The 15,792-nt window shown below is 31.8% G+C and overlaps 1 protein-coding gene across 1 annotated transcript in view; it reads left to right on the top strand.

The window, feature by feature from the left end:
- Positions 1–14,227: 14,227 nt before the first annotated feature.
- Positions 14,228–15,792, top strand: part of LOC134727512 (von Willebrand factor D and EGF domain-containing protein-like) — a 57,598-nt gene continuing 56,033 nt past the window's right edge. The window contains exon 1 of the mRNA XM_063591893.1: positions 14,228–14,297. Within this exon, the coding sequence (XP_063447963.1) occupies positions 14,237–14,297 (61 nt within the window). The 5' untranslated portion in view covers positions 14,228–14,236. The remainder of the gene's footprint in view (positions 14,298–15,792) is intronic.

Genomic DNA, 15,792 nt, shown 5'->3' with positions numbered 1-15,792 from the left:
TTGTTGTGACAGTGTAGATTGGGCCAGTTTTTTTTTATTTATATATCATAATGACCACTGTTTTAGTACTCAGAACGGATTCTGTCAATCGAAAAGATAATTTACAGTTGGCCTACTGGTTTGCAAACCAGAAGCAAATTCAGAATCTCGTGAAAAGAGAGAAGTGTAGCTACTCAAGAGAGAAAGTACGATTTGTAAAACATTTAAGAGGAATTAAATTTCTAAGCTCTTTCCAATATTTTGCTTTGAGCTTTTCTTCGGATGGAGAATTCATAGTAGCGTTTCATGACGCAAGAAATTCATGGCGTGTTGTTTTCAGTTTTTTTCAGTACTGGGTCGATGTCGCTGCTCGTTGGCTAATATTCCTCGTGGGTATCATCACCCCGGTAGTAAGTACTTTGGCATTGGCATCATTCATAACGGAGTGCGGGACCCTTCTAAAATTATTCGTTAATAGATTTAGAAATTCTTAAGAAACTCAGCTTTTAACTTTGAAGCTTAAACTTCCTAGGTCCAAAAAAGACCCCCACTACACCTTCTTTTTTAAGACCTGAGCCTTTACAGTGCATACAAATAATATATAAAGCATTACTTACATTAACATTATATTGGTCTGTCGATTTGGTGAATCGTTTAACATATTGTCCTTGAATTGAAAGAACAAGTTTGGAATAGAATAATGAATGTCATCGCGCTGTTTCTAATACAGCGCATTTCTTTCTAACACAAACGATACAAACGGTTCCGCGCGCAAACGTTTCGATCATTTGTTTCTAACATACGTTTGCAAAGTTTGCATACACTTTGACAAAGTATACACTGAAAATGCGTCTACAGTTTGAAGTAGTACACGCGCTGCATTTCAGTCTAACTAAAACATTTAATGAATTATGTAAACATATTTGTCCAACTAATAGTAGGTTTGTTCTTGATCGTTATAACTCAAAACAATGTCTTAAATTACTCAAATTTAGGTACATGCGTATTGCCCTCATTTCCTTCATTGCTGCTATTTCAATAAAAAGGCTTTATCATCACTATCTTCATAAATTCATCTGCAGTGAACTGACAATAAAATTGAATATGCAAAAGGAGCGATGTCCTCTGTGTCTAACATCTTTTACAGAAGCTATTTTCCCGCGTAATAAATATAGATATCAACAACATGTGCATGCATTTTTGACACTTCAAACAGGTTTTGTTAACACTGATGAAACGGCGCAACACATCGTTTTCGAAACTTAAGTTAGAAAGAAATGCACTCATAATGAATTAATTCAAAGCCAATTTAATCAAAGGAATTATAAATACATACGACGGAAACTCCTAGTCAACGTCCTCCGACCTTAGCTGTACATGTACTTGAATTAACTTTATATGTCCTTCAAAGTTGTGTACAGCTTTATCTGGATTTTGAAGGTAAATCCATAAAATGAACTTCTAATGAATTAAACATCATTAAAATTTGTTATTGTATATTTGAGCTGAAAGATTTGATTTTAATTTAACACATTTTGATATTTCCAATCTGGTGACAATTATATGTGTCTGAGTACAAGTGTTACTATATGTTCGTGCATCTATATTTACATCAACAAATTGAAGTTTCCTGAAGTCTCGATTCAAAATATGTATACATTTAGATGTGACACAAATAAAAGCTTCTAAAAACGTTGAAGTTATTGTAATTGCTGCGTTGCAAGTCTTTGTTAGTCTTGTGTATATATATTTTTAATTTTAATTTATTTTCATGTTTCGGAGTTTTTTATGACGTCCATTTCTACTGAACTTTTACAAAACTTTGTTTATTATATAACATGCACATGTATATATACAGGGACTAACAGAAACCCGCCTGCAGTGCGGGATTTTCTCGCTGCGTTGAAGACCCGTTGGTGGCCTTCAGTCTGCTGTTTTCTGATCATTGTTGGGGTGTTGTCACTTTGACATATTCCCATTTTTTTATTTTCAATTTTATGTTTCCTTATTAACTGTGTCTATTTCTTCAACGAACACATTTCTGTTATTAATCAAATCACATAATTTGAGAAATGATCAACACGTAATGGTTGCTAGAGTATCACTTGCTACACATATCAAATATAATAAAAACTAAAAAAAGTTCCTCTTTACATTTTTACTGATAGAAATAAAAGGATTTGACACCATGAACATTATCTTACACCTACAGTGGTGTTACTGCTTGGTTTACAGACAGTGCCCTGCAGTTTACAAAGACCATTACAGATAAGATTACGCAAAGAAAAAACCCAGCACAAAACCAACTTAAAGCGCAATTGAAAACTTTTCAGTCGTTATGCTTCTCCTTGCGGGTGAGGGTTCAAATATAAGTTATTACATTGACACAAGGATAAAAAGTTAAGAATTTTGCAACAATTCACTATAAATAAGGGTGAAACAAAACGAATTTCAATCCGTTTAAAATCAATGACAAAAGTTTGAATTAATCACTTGTAAAATGCATGCACACAGCTAATATACGGAATTGCCTTGATGAAACGGAGCTAAATGCACTGTCCCTGACACGAAGATTAACCGTATTTATATACGTTCTGCGACCGAACAAAACATTGCTCCAGGAAGTAATTAGCTTAATGACTTTATCCTTAAACATACAATTCCGTTTTCTAACTTTTTTTTAAATTAGTTATTAATTTATTTGAACTTTTTAAAATAAGTTATTTATAATTCAAATATTAATTTTATTACTTTTTAACTCATTTGTTTAATTTCCCCTTATGGAGATTACACAACTTGAACAAATATTAATAATCATTTTTTATCAATGCTTCAATTACAGAATATAACAATGTTAAAATTCTGAACAGTTGTAACATAATATGTAAATGTAATAGGGAAATATTGGATATACAACACTTGTTAACTTCTCGGTGTTAAATGTTAGATGGGGATTTTACATGTATACATTGTATATTATATGATTGTGCTAATTTATCTACACCTTTCATTTTCCTAATGGAATCGGCAGTTGTAGCCCTATTGTTTAAATGCGTATAACGGTAAAAAAGTCAAAAAAATCATTTATTTTAAATTTATTCCAAATTAAAATTCATCATCATATTTGCTTATTTTCTGCAAAGAGTTTCGATGGAAAACTTTTTATTACTATTTCATACAGTATTCTTACATTTCCGATGTATATGAACAGCCAACATTTGTATATTTTACAAGTTTGATTTGATCTTTACGAGTTGATGCACTGTAGAAAAGAAAAAAACATGCAAAAAAACAGAGCCGATTTTTGCAGCAGTTTGAAGAACATAATTACACACGAGGTTTAGACACGGATTGACATAGATTTTTGAATCCGTTGAAGTCATTGTCTTTGCGAAACAGCCATTCATCGTCATGTTTTGCCTTTCCTGCATTCATTATATTTTGTTGCAAGTGAAATTTAACTTGGATTTTGACCCTCTATTAAATTCGAATGATAGGATAGGTAGTTGTGTGACGTCCAGCGGCAAATTAAATGCATATTCAAAACTATGAAATCAGGGTTTATGTTAGGATAGGGAAATGCCACCTACGTATACGGACCTTCAAGTGAGTTGTTGCTACATGTAGTTATTTTATGCAGCTTTATCCCCATTTCATTATTATTTTCCAGCGGCTGACAAACAATTCAGCCAATCATGTCGGTGGATTCTCTATTACAAGACCTACTACATGCATGTAATTGTTACCTTTAAAATATTGATTTCATCTACTTAAAATTGAAATGTTGTATGTTTTTGTATTTAAAAATTGAATGCTTCTTTTTGTAACTGCATTAGAGTGTAATAGCGTTAAACGAAGTACATTTTGTATGAAGCGCGGAAGCAGCGCTTCATTCTAAAAATGTGCGAACGTGTGCAGTTAGCCCGACCCAAATATGGCGGAGGGGAATCCCCGTATTTTTTTTGTTTTTACATAAACGTGGCTAACATTACTACATTGTAAGTCACCATCGTCCGCTTGTCGACATTGACATGGGACTCGAACGTCGCTCGCTCTCACATAATTATATGGAATTTACTACTCTACTACAAACTGTATGTTGTAATAGTCACTAGAACACTATGTATATTATAATATCTTAGCTTGCATTGATTGTCCATTATGAATTAGACTTAATTTTTACAGAGTCAGACGTTCTCTTTTATCACTTTGCTGCTTGACTTTGCTTTATAAAATTTGTGTCCTTTTATATTTTGTTTCATGTCCTGTTCACTCGCAACACTAATGGTTTACCCCATATAACTAGTGTTCTATTCATATTTTTTTAATTCCAAAAAATAATACTGCTGTCAAATGTTTTATGGTCAAGTGTACATGGAGACCTATCAAACTGGTTATATGGTATAGTAGATAAGTTTAATCGTTACATATTGCTGTTTTTTTTTAACGGAAATATATTTTTAGCTAGTTGGTTTTTTTATTAATTTTTTATTTGCATTTTTCGTATATTGTCGGCTAGTTTTCAAGGTTCCTTTGTTTCAAACTTCATGTTCATGTCATATTTTTGTGTGATCTAACTTTCTTAGGTACCAAATAATATGTGTTATTAGTTCCTGCAACCAAAATCATAATATTTTAACATACATACAGAGGTGGTGTTTGTATTTATACATGTACAAATACCGTAAAGGTTGACGAAACTTCAACTGACCCGTGGCAAATGACAGGTTGGACCTGTTAACCATACATTCCTTTCTCAATTTTATGTACATACATTTTATAAGGATATGTTTTGGACGCTCTATCTATGATTTTTTTTCGAACGCTTATATTCAAAAAATCATTTTGTTTAAAATAAAAGAAAACAAATCAAAGTACTGAAGTACTGAACATCGGATGATCGCAAGTTCTTTTAGAGGGTCATAGGCGCTTGTCTCGCACCTCTTTATGTAATAGAGTGCCTTGGACCATTACAGTAACATGTATATACAATTTCATCCATGTGTAAGAGTTTGTCATTCAATTCTGCATATTATATTAATAAAAGTGCAGTGCAGGTGCATAGTGAACACTCTTCTGTAATAATTCTATTTTTTAATAGATTGGATTTGAGTAGGAATTCAAATTGCCCGCAAAACTTTCTATGCCCCGTTCAGATTTATCGGTCTTTGAGAGAGACCAAAGACCAATAACTCTGCATGGGAGATTGCAAACGAAGGTATTCTTCCGCATGCGTTAACCGACTCTTTTCCTGTACGTATGCATAGATATTAAAGACTTTTTACTTATATATGTATTTCTAACGACAAAATAGTTTCATCCATTAATTTATGATCTAAAAAATATATATATTTAGGAGTATTCATCGATTATGTTCTATAAACTATATATTTAGGAGTATCCATCGAAAAAATGAATTTATAGCAATCGATATGAATGTTATTTTGCACTCGATAATGTCCGCGTATTTATCATGTTCATAGATCAGTTGCACTCTAATCACGAAAGTTACGTAATGAAAATCTAGGTAACAGCAATACACAAGAATGCCCTCACTGTCTTCCGATGTAAAATACAGACGACGTGCGCTATTAAGAATATATGATTATATGGACACGTTTGATTAAAAAAAAAACACCCCAATTTATCTGACAATTAATCTTTTCTTTGGTTTAAAGAAGTGCATAGATATGTAAAAGTTATCACGTTACCATACAACTGGACCAAACTCTTTTTAACTCGGTTTACGTAAGTGCAGTATAGCTATATTTCATTTGATAGAAAAAAACGATACGACCCTCGAGATGCATATTTCTCTAAAAATGGTTAAATTACGTTTAAGGCGTGCGACAAGGCCCAACGTGGTTATATGTCAATCAATCTAAGAGCCTAATAAGTAATGTTTAAATAGAATGACAAATGTAGAAAGTGTTCTTTTTGGTAACATGTACATGTCGTAGAAATGTCTTGTTTATGTTACAGCTTTAATTTTGTAAATTACATAATAAGGCACCATACATTGATTTACTATACTGATTACAGTTTGTTGATGTAAATTAGGTATGATATGCATAAAAACTGACTCTTGGCCAAGTCGGGTAACACATAATTATAATATATTATTTGATGTTAAGCTTTCGTAAAATTTACACATTATGACAAAATCAATGGGTCCAGTATACTGATTGTAGTTTGTTTATGTATATCAAGGTATGATATTATTTGAAAACTGATTTAATTAACTTAAAGAATGGGGATGTTTTTTGAAGTCTTGGGTAACATATACTTGTACATTATGCAAAGTTTTTTGCCATATTTACACATTATGACAAAATCAATGGGTCCTGATTGTAGTTTGTTTATGTATATCAAGGTATGATATATTTGAAAACTGATTTCCTTAAGATTGATGATGTTTTTTTGGAAAGTCTGTACACAATCGGCACAAGTGAAAGGAAAAAAATCGGCGCAAATTCAAAACACAGACACATGTAACATTTTTGTGAATTATTGCACTGACACTCTAGGGGGGAAATATCCCAGCAGGTGTCAATCAGTGTTGCTTGGAGATTTACCTGTTTACCTTCCGGAGCACCTGAGACCACCTCCAGCGTTTGGCAGGGTTCGTGTTGTTCAGCCTTTAGTAATCTATAAGGTTTCTTTTGTGTACTATTATTTGTAAGTTTGCCTTTTTCATTTTTAGCAATGGTGTTTATTTTCGATTCATGAGTTTGACTGTTCCTCTGGTATTTTTCGCCTCTCTTTAATTTCTATCATAAAATAAGTTTTTATTTTAATTTTGAGTATTGAGTGTATAGCAACATGTCTACCTACTATGTGGTAGTATTTCAAACGCGTGGTGTCGATAAAATGAGCTCGAAAACGTGTTATTAAAAACTAAGATAAATATCAAAAGGATACAAATGAAACCAAAAACATAATTTGAGTGTTGTCCTGAAAATATATTTTTTTCTTTTTGATATTGTAATATGTTTTCTCAATATATAGTGAGCTTGACTTTTTTTTATTGTTAGTGGCACAATTGAATTGTTGCGTTACACTTTAATTATATTTACATACAAATACGCAATACGTACGCGTCCCGGTTTATTTATTCAGAAAATAGCAATGGACAAGTTTTATTTGTTTACTTGCACTGTCACGAAACCTTTTGAAATATTTACTATATTCTTAATTAGCTGCTGAGGTCAGTTATTGTAAACTACCTGTTAAAAATGCATACATACGTATTACTAATTGAACCAAAAAAGACAGAGTAAAAAGTAACAACTGTATTTCTTTGTTAAAAAAGTATTATTTTAAAAAGCCCCCTCATCCCAAAAGAATAATGCAAATACCTGACTTACAAATACTTCAATTATACTCTTAAAATTGAAAAATGAAAAAAAAATCTCCAATGAGATTAATTTTCTTTTATTTAAGAATTGAATGCTTCTTTTTGTAACTTCATAGGGTTGTAAAAGCGTTGACCGTGCGTACATTTTTAGAATGAAGCGCGGAACATTAATACTTATAATTGCCTTTTTTAGCTTTGATCATGAAAACACGAATTTTATATTGTTTTTTTATTTTATTCACCTGTGCACTTTATTGTGGGACCACGTGTTTTCATGGATGAAAAGTTTTATTGAGTGATACAATTGCTGAAGGAATAACACGTGATGTTCAATTAGCCAATTAGAATAAAGTATTATACTGAAACATACATCTAATGGAATTATTTTGAAATATATACATTTAAAATCAAACGATCATCAAACTTGCATGGATCATTGTACATTGACAATTAAAAACAAGCTCAATACAAGATCTAGTTTATACTTCTTATCTACTGTTGATTCCTCATTAATCATGGAATACCATTTTTGTTTTATAGTTTTCGTGGATAACTACGAACCTCGAGTTTAATCTTCAAAGAAATACTCTCTTAAAAGGCTATTATGCAAACTTTGAATAAACCAACGAAACAAAAAAATAACCGAAATTGGTGCTTACGCAGTTTGACGAATCTACAGTACGATTTTGTATCAAACGCTTAGAATGTATGAATATTCTGTCTTTTTCCAAAAAAACCCTGCAATTTCCTCGGCACTAATCATAATAATAAAAAGCCACTTATTCTAATCATTACTTATTTTTGTTGTTTTGTTAAGGTATATAATGGCTACAGTTTGGATTCAACAAGTAACGACCAGCTTCATTATAAATACGTCACTAAATTAAGGGCAGTTAACATTTAAGCAGAAAGAAGGAAGTATCGAGTAACATATATTATTAAAATGCCATAATTAATGTTAAAGTTTTTTGTAAATTTTACATCAGAACACAACAGATTGATATATTGTTATATTACTGACTATAGTTTATTTAAAATATTTATGAAGATCAGTTTATCAACAGATTTTAATCAGATTGTGGACGATTCTTGCAGCACGCGAAGATTGATCTTTAAATTATTTTTTTTGTGTTTTAAATAGGACCGATGTATGGGTTAACATTTGAACATTATACTTTGTATATATCCCTGTTATATTTAAATGACGTATATCTATAAACAATTTGGCACTTCATATAAACATGAACTTCCTGGTCTTCCTGCATTCAGCAAGATCCACTTCAACATGAAATATTTCTTCGTTTTCTTAGCATTTATATTGAATACTAACATAGTTTTAGCCGAAGGTAAGAGTAATTGCAGTTATATGTCAACACGAGTGGTAGTTATTTTCTAATTTTATTCCAGAATCGGTAATTCTTAAGCAATATATTCATAAGGAAACTATTAACAGATTGTTAGAACTAATGAAGACTCACTTTATTCTCATCGGGTTTTGTCTAATGCTTAGGCCGTTTCTGTGTGTGTTACATTTTAATGTTGTGTCGTTGTTCTCATCTTATATTTAATGCGTTTCCCTCAGTTTAGTTTGTTACCCCGATTTTGTTTTTTGTTCATGGATTTACGAGTTTTGAACAGCAGTATACTACTGTTGCCTTTATTTGCTTCGAAAAAAACCCCAATACTATTTAATAAAATTTAACAAGTGTATGGACATTGTTTTTATGTTTATTATCGAACCTTTATGTTTGAGTATATCATAAATGCGTTGGCACATTATGATCAATGTGTACGGCAAGCTGTTTGTAAAAACATCATTATCATAATTATTTTTTCTGGTTTGGAAATATTGATAAGGACCAACAATAATTAATCTTTTAAATCAAACAAATTCACAAAGTTTGCTTGATGTAGTTAATGTTTTAACAAGCCTGTACAAGTACAAACCATTAATGAACAAATTTTGTCATATCATTTAAGGAACTGAGTATAATCTAATATTTGTTTTTCTCCAAATGATGTTCATATATGGCAAGATAATGTTGCTTCTTTGGACATGTTGGATTCTTTAAAATAAACATTTCTATACAACAATATCATGCAAACATTGGTGCATACTAAGATTGTAATATGCTCGAGGAATGTAGTCACATATTTGTTAGTTTATTCAGAATTTGTAAACTGGAGGAGGACATGAAAAGGTGTTTGATCTCTGCATTATAAGATACACATTGCTGTTTTTACAACCAGTTATTTCCATTTTTGGAAAAGACTAGGGCTCTTAATTTCTCAATCCCCTTATCATTCATGTGCCCGTTATTGGAATAATCAAAGTGCTAACGTTCTTTATATTCAAAGCTATTGTCCTGGAGCGTACAACATTTACAACTTAAGTTCACCGTACGGTCTTCAACAATGAGCAAAACCCATACCGCATAGTCCGCTATAATTGGCCCCGAAATGACAATGAAAAACAATCTTACGAGAAAACTAACTATAAACACTGGGTCGATGCCACTGCTAGTGGCGTTTTTATTCCCCAAGGATATTACCTACAAAGTATTCAGCATAAATATGACTTATCATTGCTGTGGTCATCTTTATGAATTAACGGTTAACATCTTTTCTACCTCAAGGATAGACGACCTTAGCTATATTTTGCAAATCTATTATACGTTGTGGTCCTCAATGCTCCTCAACTTCGGCCTTTTTTACTTTTTTGATTCGCTGTAAACACAATAAATGACGGCACTGCACAATATGGGTTTTTCCTTCTTTTTGTTTCATGTTTGTGTACACCACATATGCTTCAATAAATAAATCTTCAAAGACAAACGCGTGTCACATGTAATATTTCAAACAGAAATATTAATTTAAATGAAATTGAATTTAAAATCAAAGTTGGTCTTTTCTTCGACCGATCATACACCTTAAACGAGCTTTGAACTGTTTTGATTCAAATGCCATTATTGAATACAATTGAGAACAAATGTACGTTGCTGTTCAAAGTTTAAAGCCTAGGGCCTGGTTATCGAAAGTATCGTAAAATATGTCATAAGATATATATTAGGACACATCTTGTTACCATCTTATGACTATCAGATGATATGTCATAGACTCAATGTCAATCAAAACTGTCTTATGATAGTCATACCTGTGATGCTCTTATGACTGCCATAATACAATTAACGGTACCAATTTTCTTGCACCAGATGCGCATTTCGACAATACATGTCTCTTCAGTGATGCTCGTGGCCAAAACATTTGAAATCCAAAGCTTATATAAAAGATGAAGAGCTATAATCCAAAAGGTCCAAAATATTTTGCCAAATCCGTAAAAAGGAATCAGAGCTTTGCATGAGGGAGATACATTCCTTAATTTATAATAATTTCTAATATTTTGTAACAGTAAATTTTAATAACACAAAAAATCCGTATTTTCATGCCAATACCGAAGTACTGGCTTGAAGTTTGACGAATCTACAGTACGATTTTGTATCAAACGCTTAGAATGTATGAATATTCTGTCTTTTTCCAAAAAAAACCTGCAATTTCCTCGGCACTAATCATAATAATAAAAAGCCACTTATTCTAATCATTACTTATTTTTGTTGTTTTGTTAAGGTATATAATGGCTACCGTTTGGATTCAACAAGTAACGACCAGCTTCACTATAAATACGTCACTAAATTAAGGGCAGTTAACATTTAAGCAGAAAGAAGGAAGTATCGAGTAACATATATTATTAAAATGCCATAATTAATGTTAAAGTTTTTTGTAAATTTTACATCAGAACACAACAGATTGATATATTGTTATATTACTGACTATAGTTTATTTAAAATATTTATGAAGATCAGTTTATCAACAGATTTTAATCAGATTGTGGACGATTCTTGCAGCACGCGAAGATTGATCTTTAAATTATTTTTTTTGTGTTTTAAATAGGACCGATGTATGGGTTAACATTTGAACATTATACTTTGTATATATCCCTGTTATATTTAAATGACGTATATCTATAAACAATTTGGCACTTCATATAAACATGAACTTCCTGGTCTTCCTGCATTCAGCAAGATCCACTTCAACATGAAATATTACTTCGTTTTCTTAGCATTTATATTGAATACTAACATAGTTTTAGCCGAAGGTAAGAGTAATTGCAGTTATATGTCAACACGAGTGGTAGTTATTTTCTAATTTTATTCCAGAATTGGTAATTCTTAAGCAATATATTCATAAGGAAACTATTAACAGATTGTTAGAACTAATGAAGACTCACTTTATTCTCATCGGGTTTTGTCTAATGCTTAGGCCGTTTCTGTGTGTGTTACATTTTAATGTTGTGTCGTTGTTCTCCTCTTATATTTAATGCGTTTCCCTCAGTTTAGTTTGTTACCCCGATTTTGTTTTTTGTTCATGGATTTACGAGTTTTGAACAGCAGTATACTACTGTTGCCTTTATTTGCTTCGAAAAAACCCCCAATACTATTTAATAAAATTTAACAAGTGTATGGACATTGTTTTTATGTTCATTATCGAACCTTTATGTTTGAGTATATCATAAATGCGTTGGCACATTATGATCAATGTGTACGGCAAGCTGTTTGTAAAAACATCATTATCATAATTATCTTTTCTGGTTTGGAAATATTGATAAGGACCAACAATAATTAATCTTTTAAATCAAACAAATTCACAAAGTTTGCTTGATGTAGTTAATGTTTTAACAAGCCTGTACAAGTACAAACCATTAATGAACAAATTTTGTCATATCATTTAAGGAACTGAGTATAATCTAATATTTGTTTTTCTCCAAATGATGTTCATATATGGCAAGATAATGTTGCTTCTTTGGACATGTTGGATTCTTTAAAATAAACATTTCTATACAACAATATCATGCAAACATTGGTGCATACTAAGATTGTAATAAGCTCGAGGAATGAAGTCACATATTTGTTAGTTTATTCAGAATTTGTAAACTGGAGGAGGACATGAAAAGGTGTTTGATCTCTGCATTATAAGATACACATTGCTGTTTTTACAACCAGTTATTTCCATTTTTGGAAAAGACTAGGGCTCTTAATTTCTCAATCCCCTTATCATTCATGTGCCCGTTATTGGAATAATCAAAGTGCTAACGTTCTTTATATTCAAAGCTATTGTCCTGGAGCGTACAACATTTACAACTTAAGTTCACCGTACGGTCTTCAACAATGAGCAAAACCCATACCGCATAGTCCGCTATAATTGGCCCCGAAATGACAATGAAAAACAATCTTACGAGAAAACTAACTATAAACACTGGGTCGATGCCACTGCTAGTGGCGTTTTTATTCCCCAAGGATATTACCTACAAAGTATTCAGCATAAATATGACTTATCATTGCTGTGGTCATCTTTATGAATTAACTGTTAACATCTTTTCTACCTCAAGGATAGACGACCTTAGCTATATTTTGCAAATCTATTATACGTTGTGGTCCTCAATGCTCCTCACCTTCGGCCTTTTTTACTTTTTTGATTCGCTGTAAACACAAAAAATGACGGCACTGCACAATATGGGTTTTTCCTTCTTTTTGTTTCATGTTTGTGTACACCACATATGCTTCAATAAATAAATCTTCAAAGACAAACGCGTGTCACATGTAATATTTCAAACAGAAATATTAATTTAAATGAAATTGAATTTAAAATCAAAGTTGGTCTTTTCTTCGACCGATCATACACCTTAAACGAGCTTTGAACTGTTTTGATTCAAATGCCATTATTGAATACAATTGAGAACAAATGTACGTTGCTGTTCAAAGTTTAAAGCCTAGGGCCTGGTTATCGAAAGTATCGTAAAATATGTCATAAGATATATATTAGGACACATCTTGTTACCATCTTATGACTATCAGATGATATGTCATAGACTCAATGTCAATCAAAACTGTCTTATGATAGTCATACCTGTGATGCTCTTATGACTGCCATAATACAATTAACGGTACCAATTTTCTTGCACCAGATGCGCATTTCGACAATACATGTCTCTTCAGTGATGCTCGTGGCCAAAACATTTGAAATCCAAAGCTTATATAAAAGATGAAGAGCTATAATCCAAAAGGTCCAAAAAATTTTGCCAAATCCGTAAAAAGGAATCAGAGCTTTGCATGAGGGAGATACATTCCTTAATTTATAATAATTTCTAATATTTTGTAACAGTAAATTTTAATAACACAAAAAAATCCGTATTTTCATGCCAATACCGAAGTACTGGCTTGAAGTTTGACGAATCTACAGTACGATTTTGTATCAAACGCTTAGAATGTATGAATATTCTGTCTTTTTCCAAAAAAAACCTGCAATTTCCTCGGCACTAATCATAATAATAAAAAGCCACTTATTCTAATCATTACTTATTTTTGTTGTTTTGTTAAGGTATATAATGGCTACAGTTTGGATTCAACAAGTAACGACCAGCTTCATTATAAATACGTCACTAAATTAAGGGCAGTTAACATTTAAGCAGAAAGAAGGAAGTATCGAGTAACATATATTATTAAAATGCCATAATTAATGTTAAAGTTTTTTGTAAATTTTACATCAGAACACAACAGATTGATATATTGTTATATTACTGACTATAGTTTATTTAAAATATTTATGAAGATCAGTTTATCAACAGATTTTAATCAGATTGTGGACGATTCTTGCAGCACGCGAAGATTGATCTTTAAATTATTTTTTTTGTGTTTTAAATAGGACCGATGTATGGGTTAACATTTGAACATTATACTTTGTATATATCCCTGTTATATTTAAATGACGTATATCTATAAACAATTTGGCACTTCATATAAACATGAACTTCCTGGTCTTCCTGCATTCAGCAAGATCCACTTCAACATGAAATATTTCTTCGTTTTCTTAGCATTTATATTGAATACTAACATAGTTTTAGCCGAAGGTAAGAGTAATTGCAGTTATATGTCAACACGAGTGGTAGTTATTTTCTAATTTTATTCCAGAATCGGTAATTCTTAAGCAATATATTCATAAGGAAACTATTAACAGATTGTTAGAACTAATGAAGACTCACTTTATTCTCATCGGGTTTTGTCTAATGCTTATGCCGTTTCTGTGTGTGTTACATTTTAATGTTGTGTCGTTGTTCTCCTCTTATATTTAATGCGTTTCCCTCAGTTTAGTTTGTTACCCCGATTTTGTTTTTTGTTCATGGATTTACGAGTTTTGAACAGCAGTATACTACTGTTGCCTTTATTTGCTTCGAAAAAACCCCCAATACTATTTAATAAAATTTAACAAGTGTATGGACATTGTTTTTATGTTCATTATCGAACCTTTATGTTTGAGTATATCATAAATGCGTTGGCACATTATGATCAATGTGTACGGCAAGCTGTTTGTAAAAACATCATTATCATAATTATCTTTTCTGGTTTGGAAATATTGATAAGGACCAACAATAATTAATCTTTTAAATCAAACAAATTCACAAAGTTTGCTTGATGTAGTTAATGTTTTAACAAGCCTGTACAAGTACAAACCATTAATGAACAAATTTTGTCATATCATTTAAGGAACTGAGTATAATCTAATATTTGTTTTTCTCCAAATGATGTTCATATATGGCAAGATAATGTTGCTTCTTTGGACATGTTGGATTCTTTAAAATAAACATTTCTATACAACAATATCATGCAAACATTGGTGCATACTAAGATTGTAATATGCTCGAGGAATGTAGTCACATATTTGTTAGTTTATTCAGAATTTGTAAACTGGAGGAGGACATGAAAAGGTGTTTGATCTCTGCATTATAAGATACACATTGCTGTTTTTACAACCAGTTATTTCCATTTTTTGGAAAAGACTAGGGCTCTTAATTTCTCAATCCCCTTATCATTCATGTGCCCGTTATTGGAATAATCAAAGTGCTAACGTTCTTTATATTCAAAGCTATTGTCCTGGAGCGTACAACATTTACAACTTAAGTTCACCGTACGGTCTTCAACAATGAGCAAAACCCATACCGCATAGTCCGCTATAATTGGCCCCGAAATGACAATGAAAAACAATCTTACGAGAAAACTAACTATAAACACTGGGTCGATGCCACTGCTAGTGGCGTTTTTATTCCCCAAGGATATTACCTACAAAGTATTCAGCATAAATATGACTTATCATTGCTGTGGTCATCTTTATGAATTAACTGTTAACATCTTTTCTACCTCAAGGATAGACGACCTTAGCTATATTTTGCAAATCTATTATACGTTGTGGTCCTCAATGCTCCTCAACTTCGGCCTTTTTTACTTTTTTGATTCGCTGTAAACACAATAAATGACGGCACTGCACAATATGGGTTTTCCCTTCTTTTTGTTTCATGTTTGTGTACACCAGATATGCTTCAATAAATAAATCTTCAAAGACAAACGCGT

The sequence above is a fragment of the Mytilus trossulus genome, chromosome 8, assembly GCF_036588685.1.
Source record: "Mytilus trossulus isolate FHL-02 chromosome 8, PNRI_Mtr1.1.1.hap1, whole genome shotgun sequence".
NCBI lineage: Eukaryota > Metazoa > Mollusca > Bivalvia > Mytilida > Mytilidae > Mytilus > Mytilus trossulus.
The sequence above is the reverse complement of the archived record's forward strand: the minus strand, read 5'-3'. Positions and strand labels throughout refer to the sequence as shown.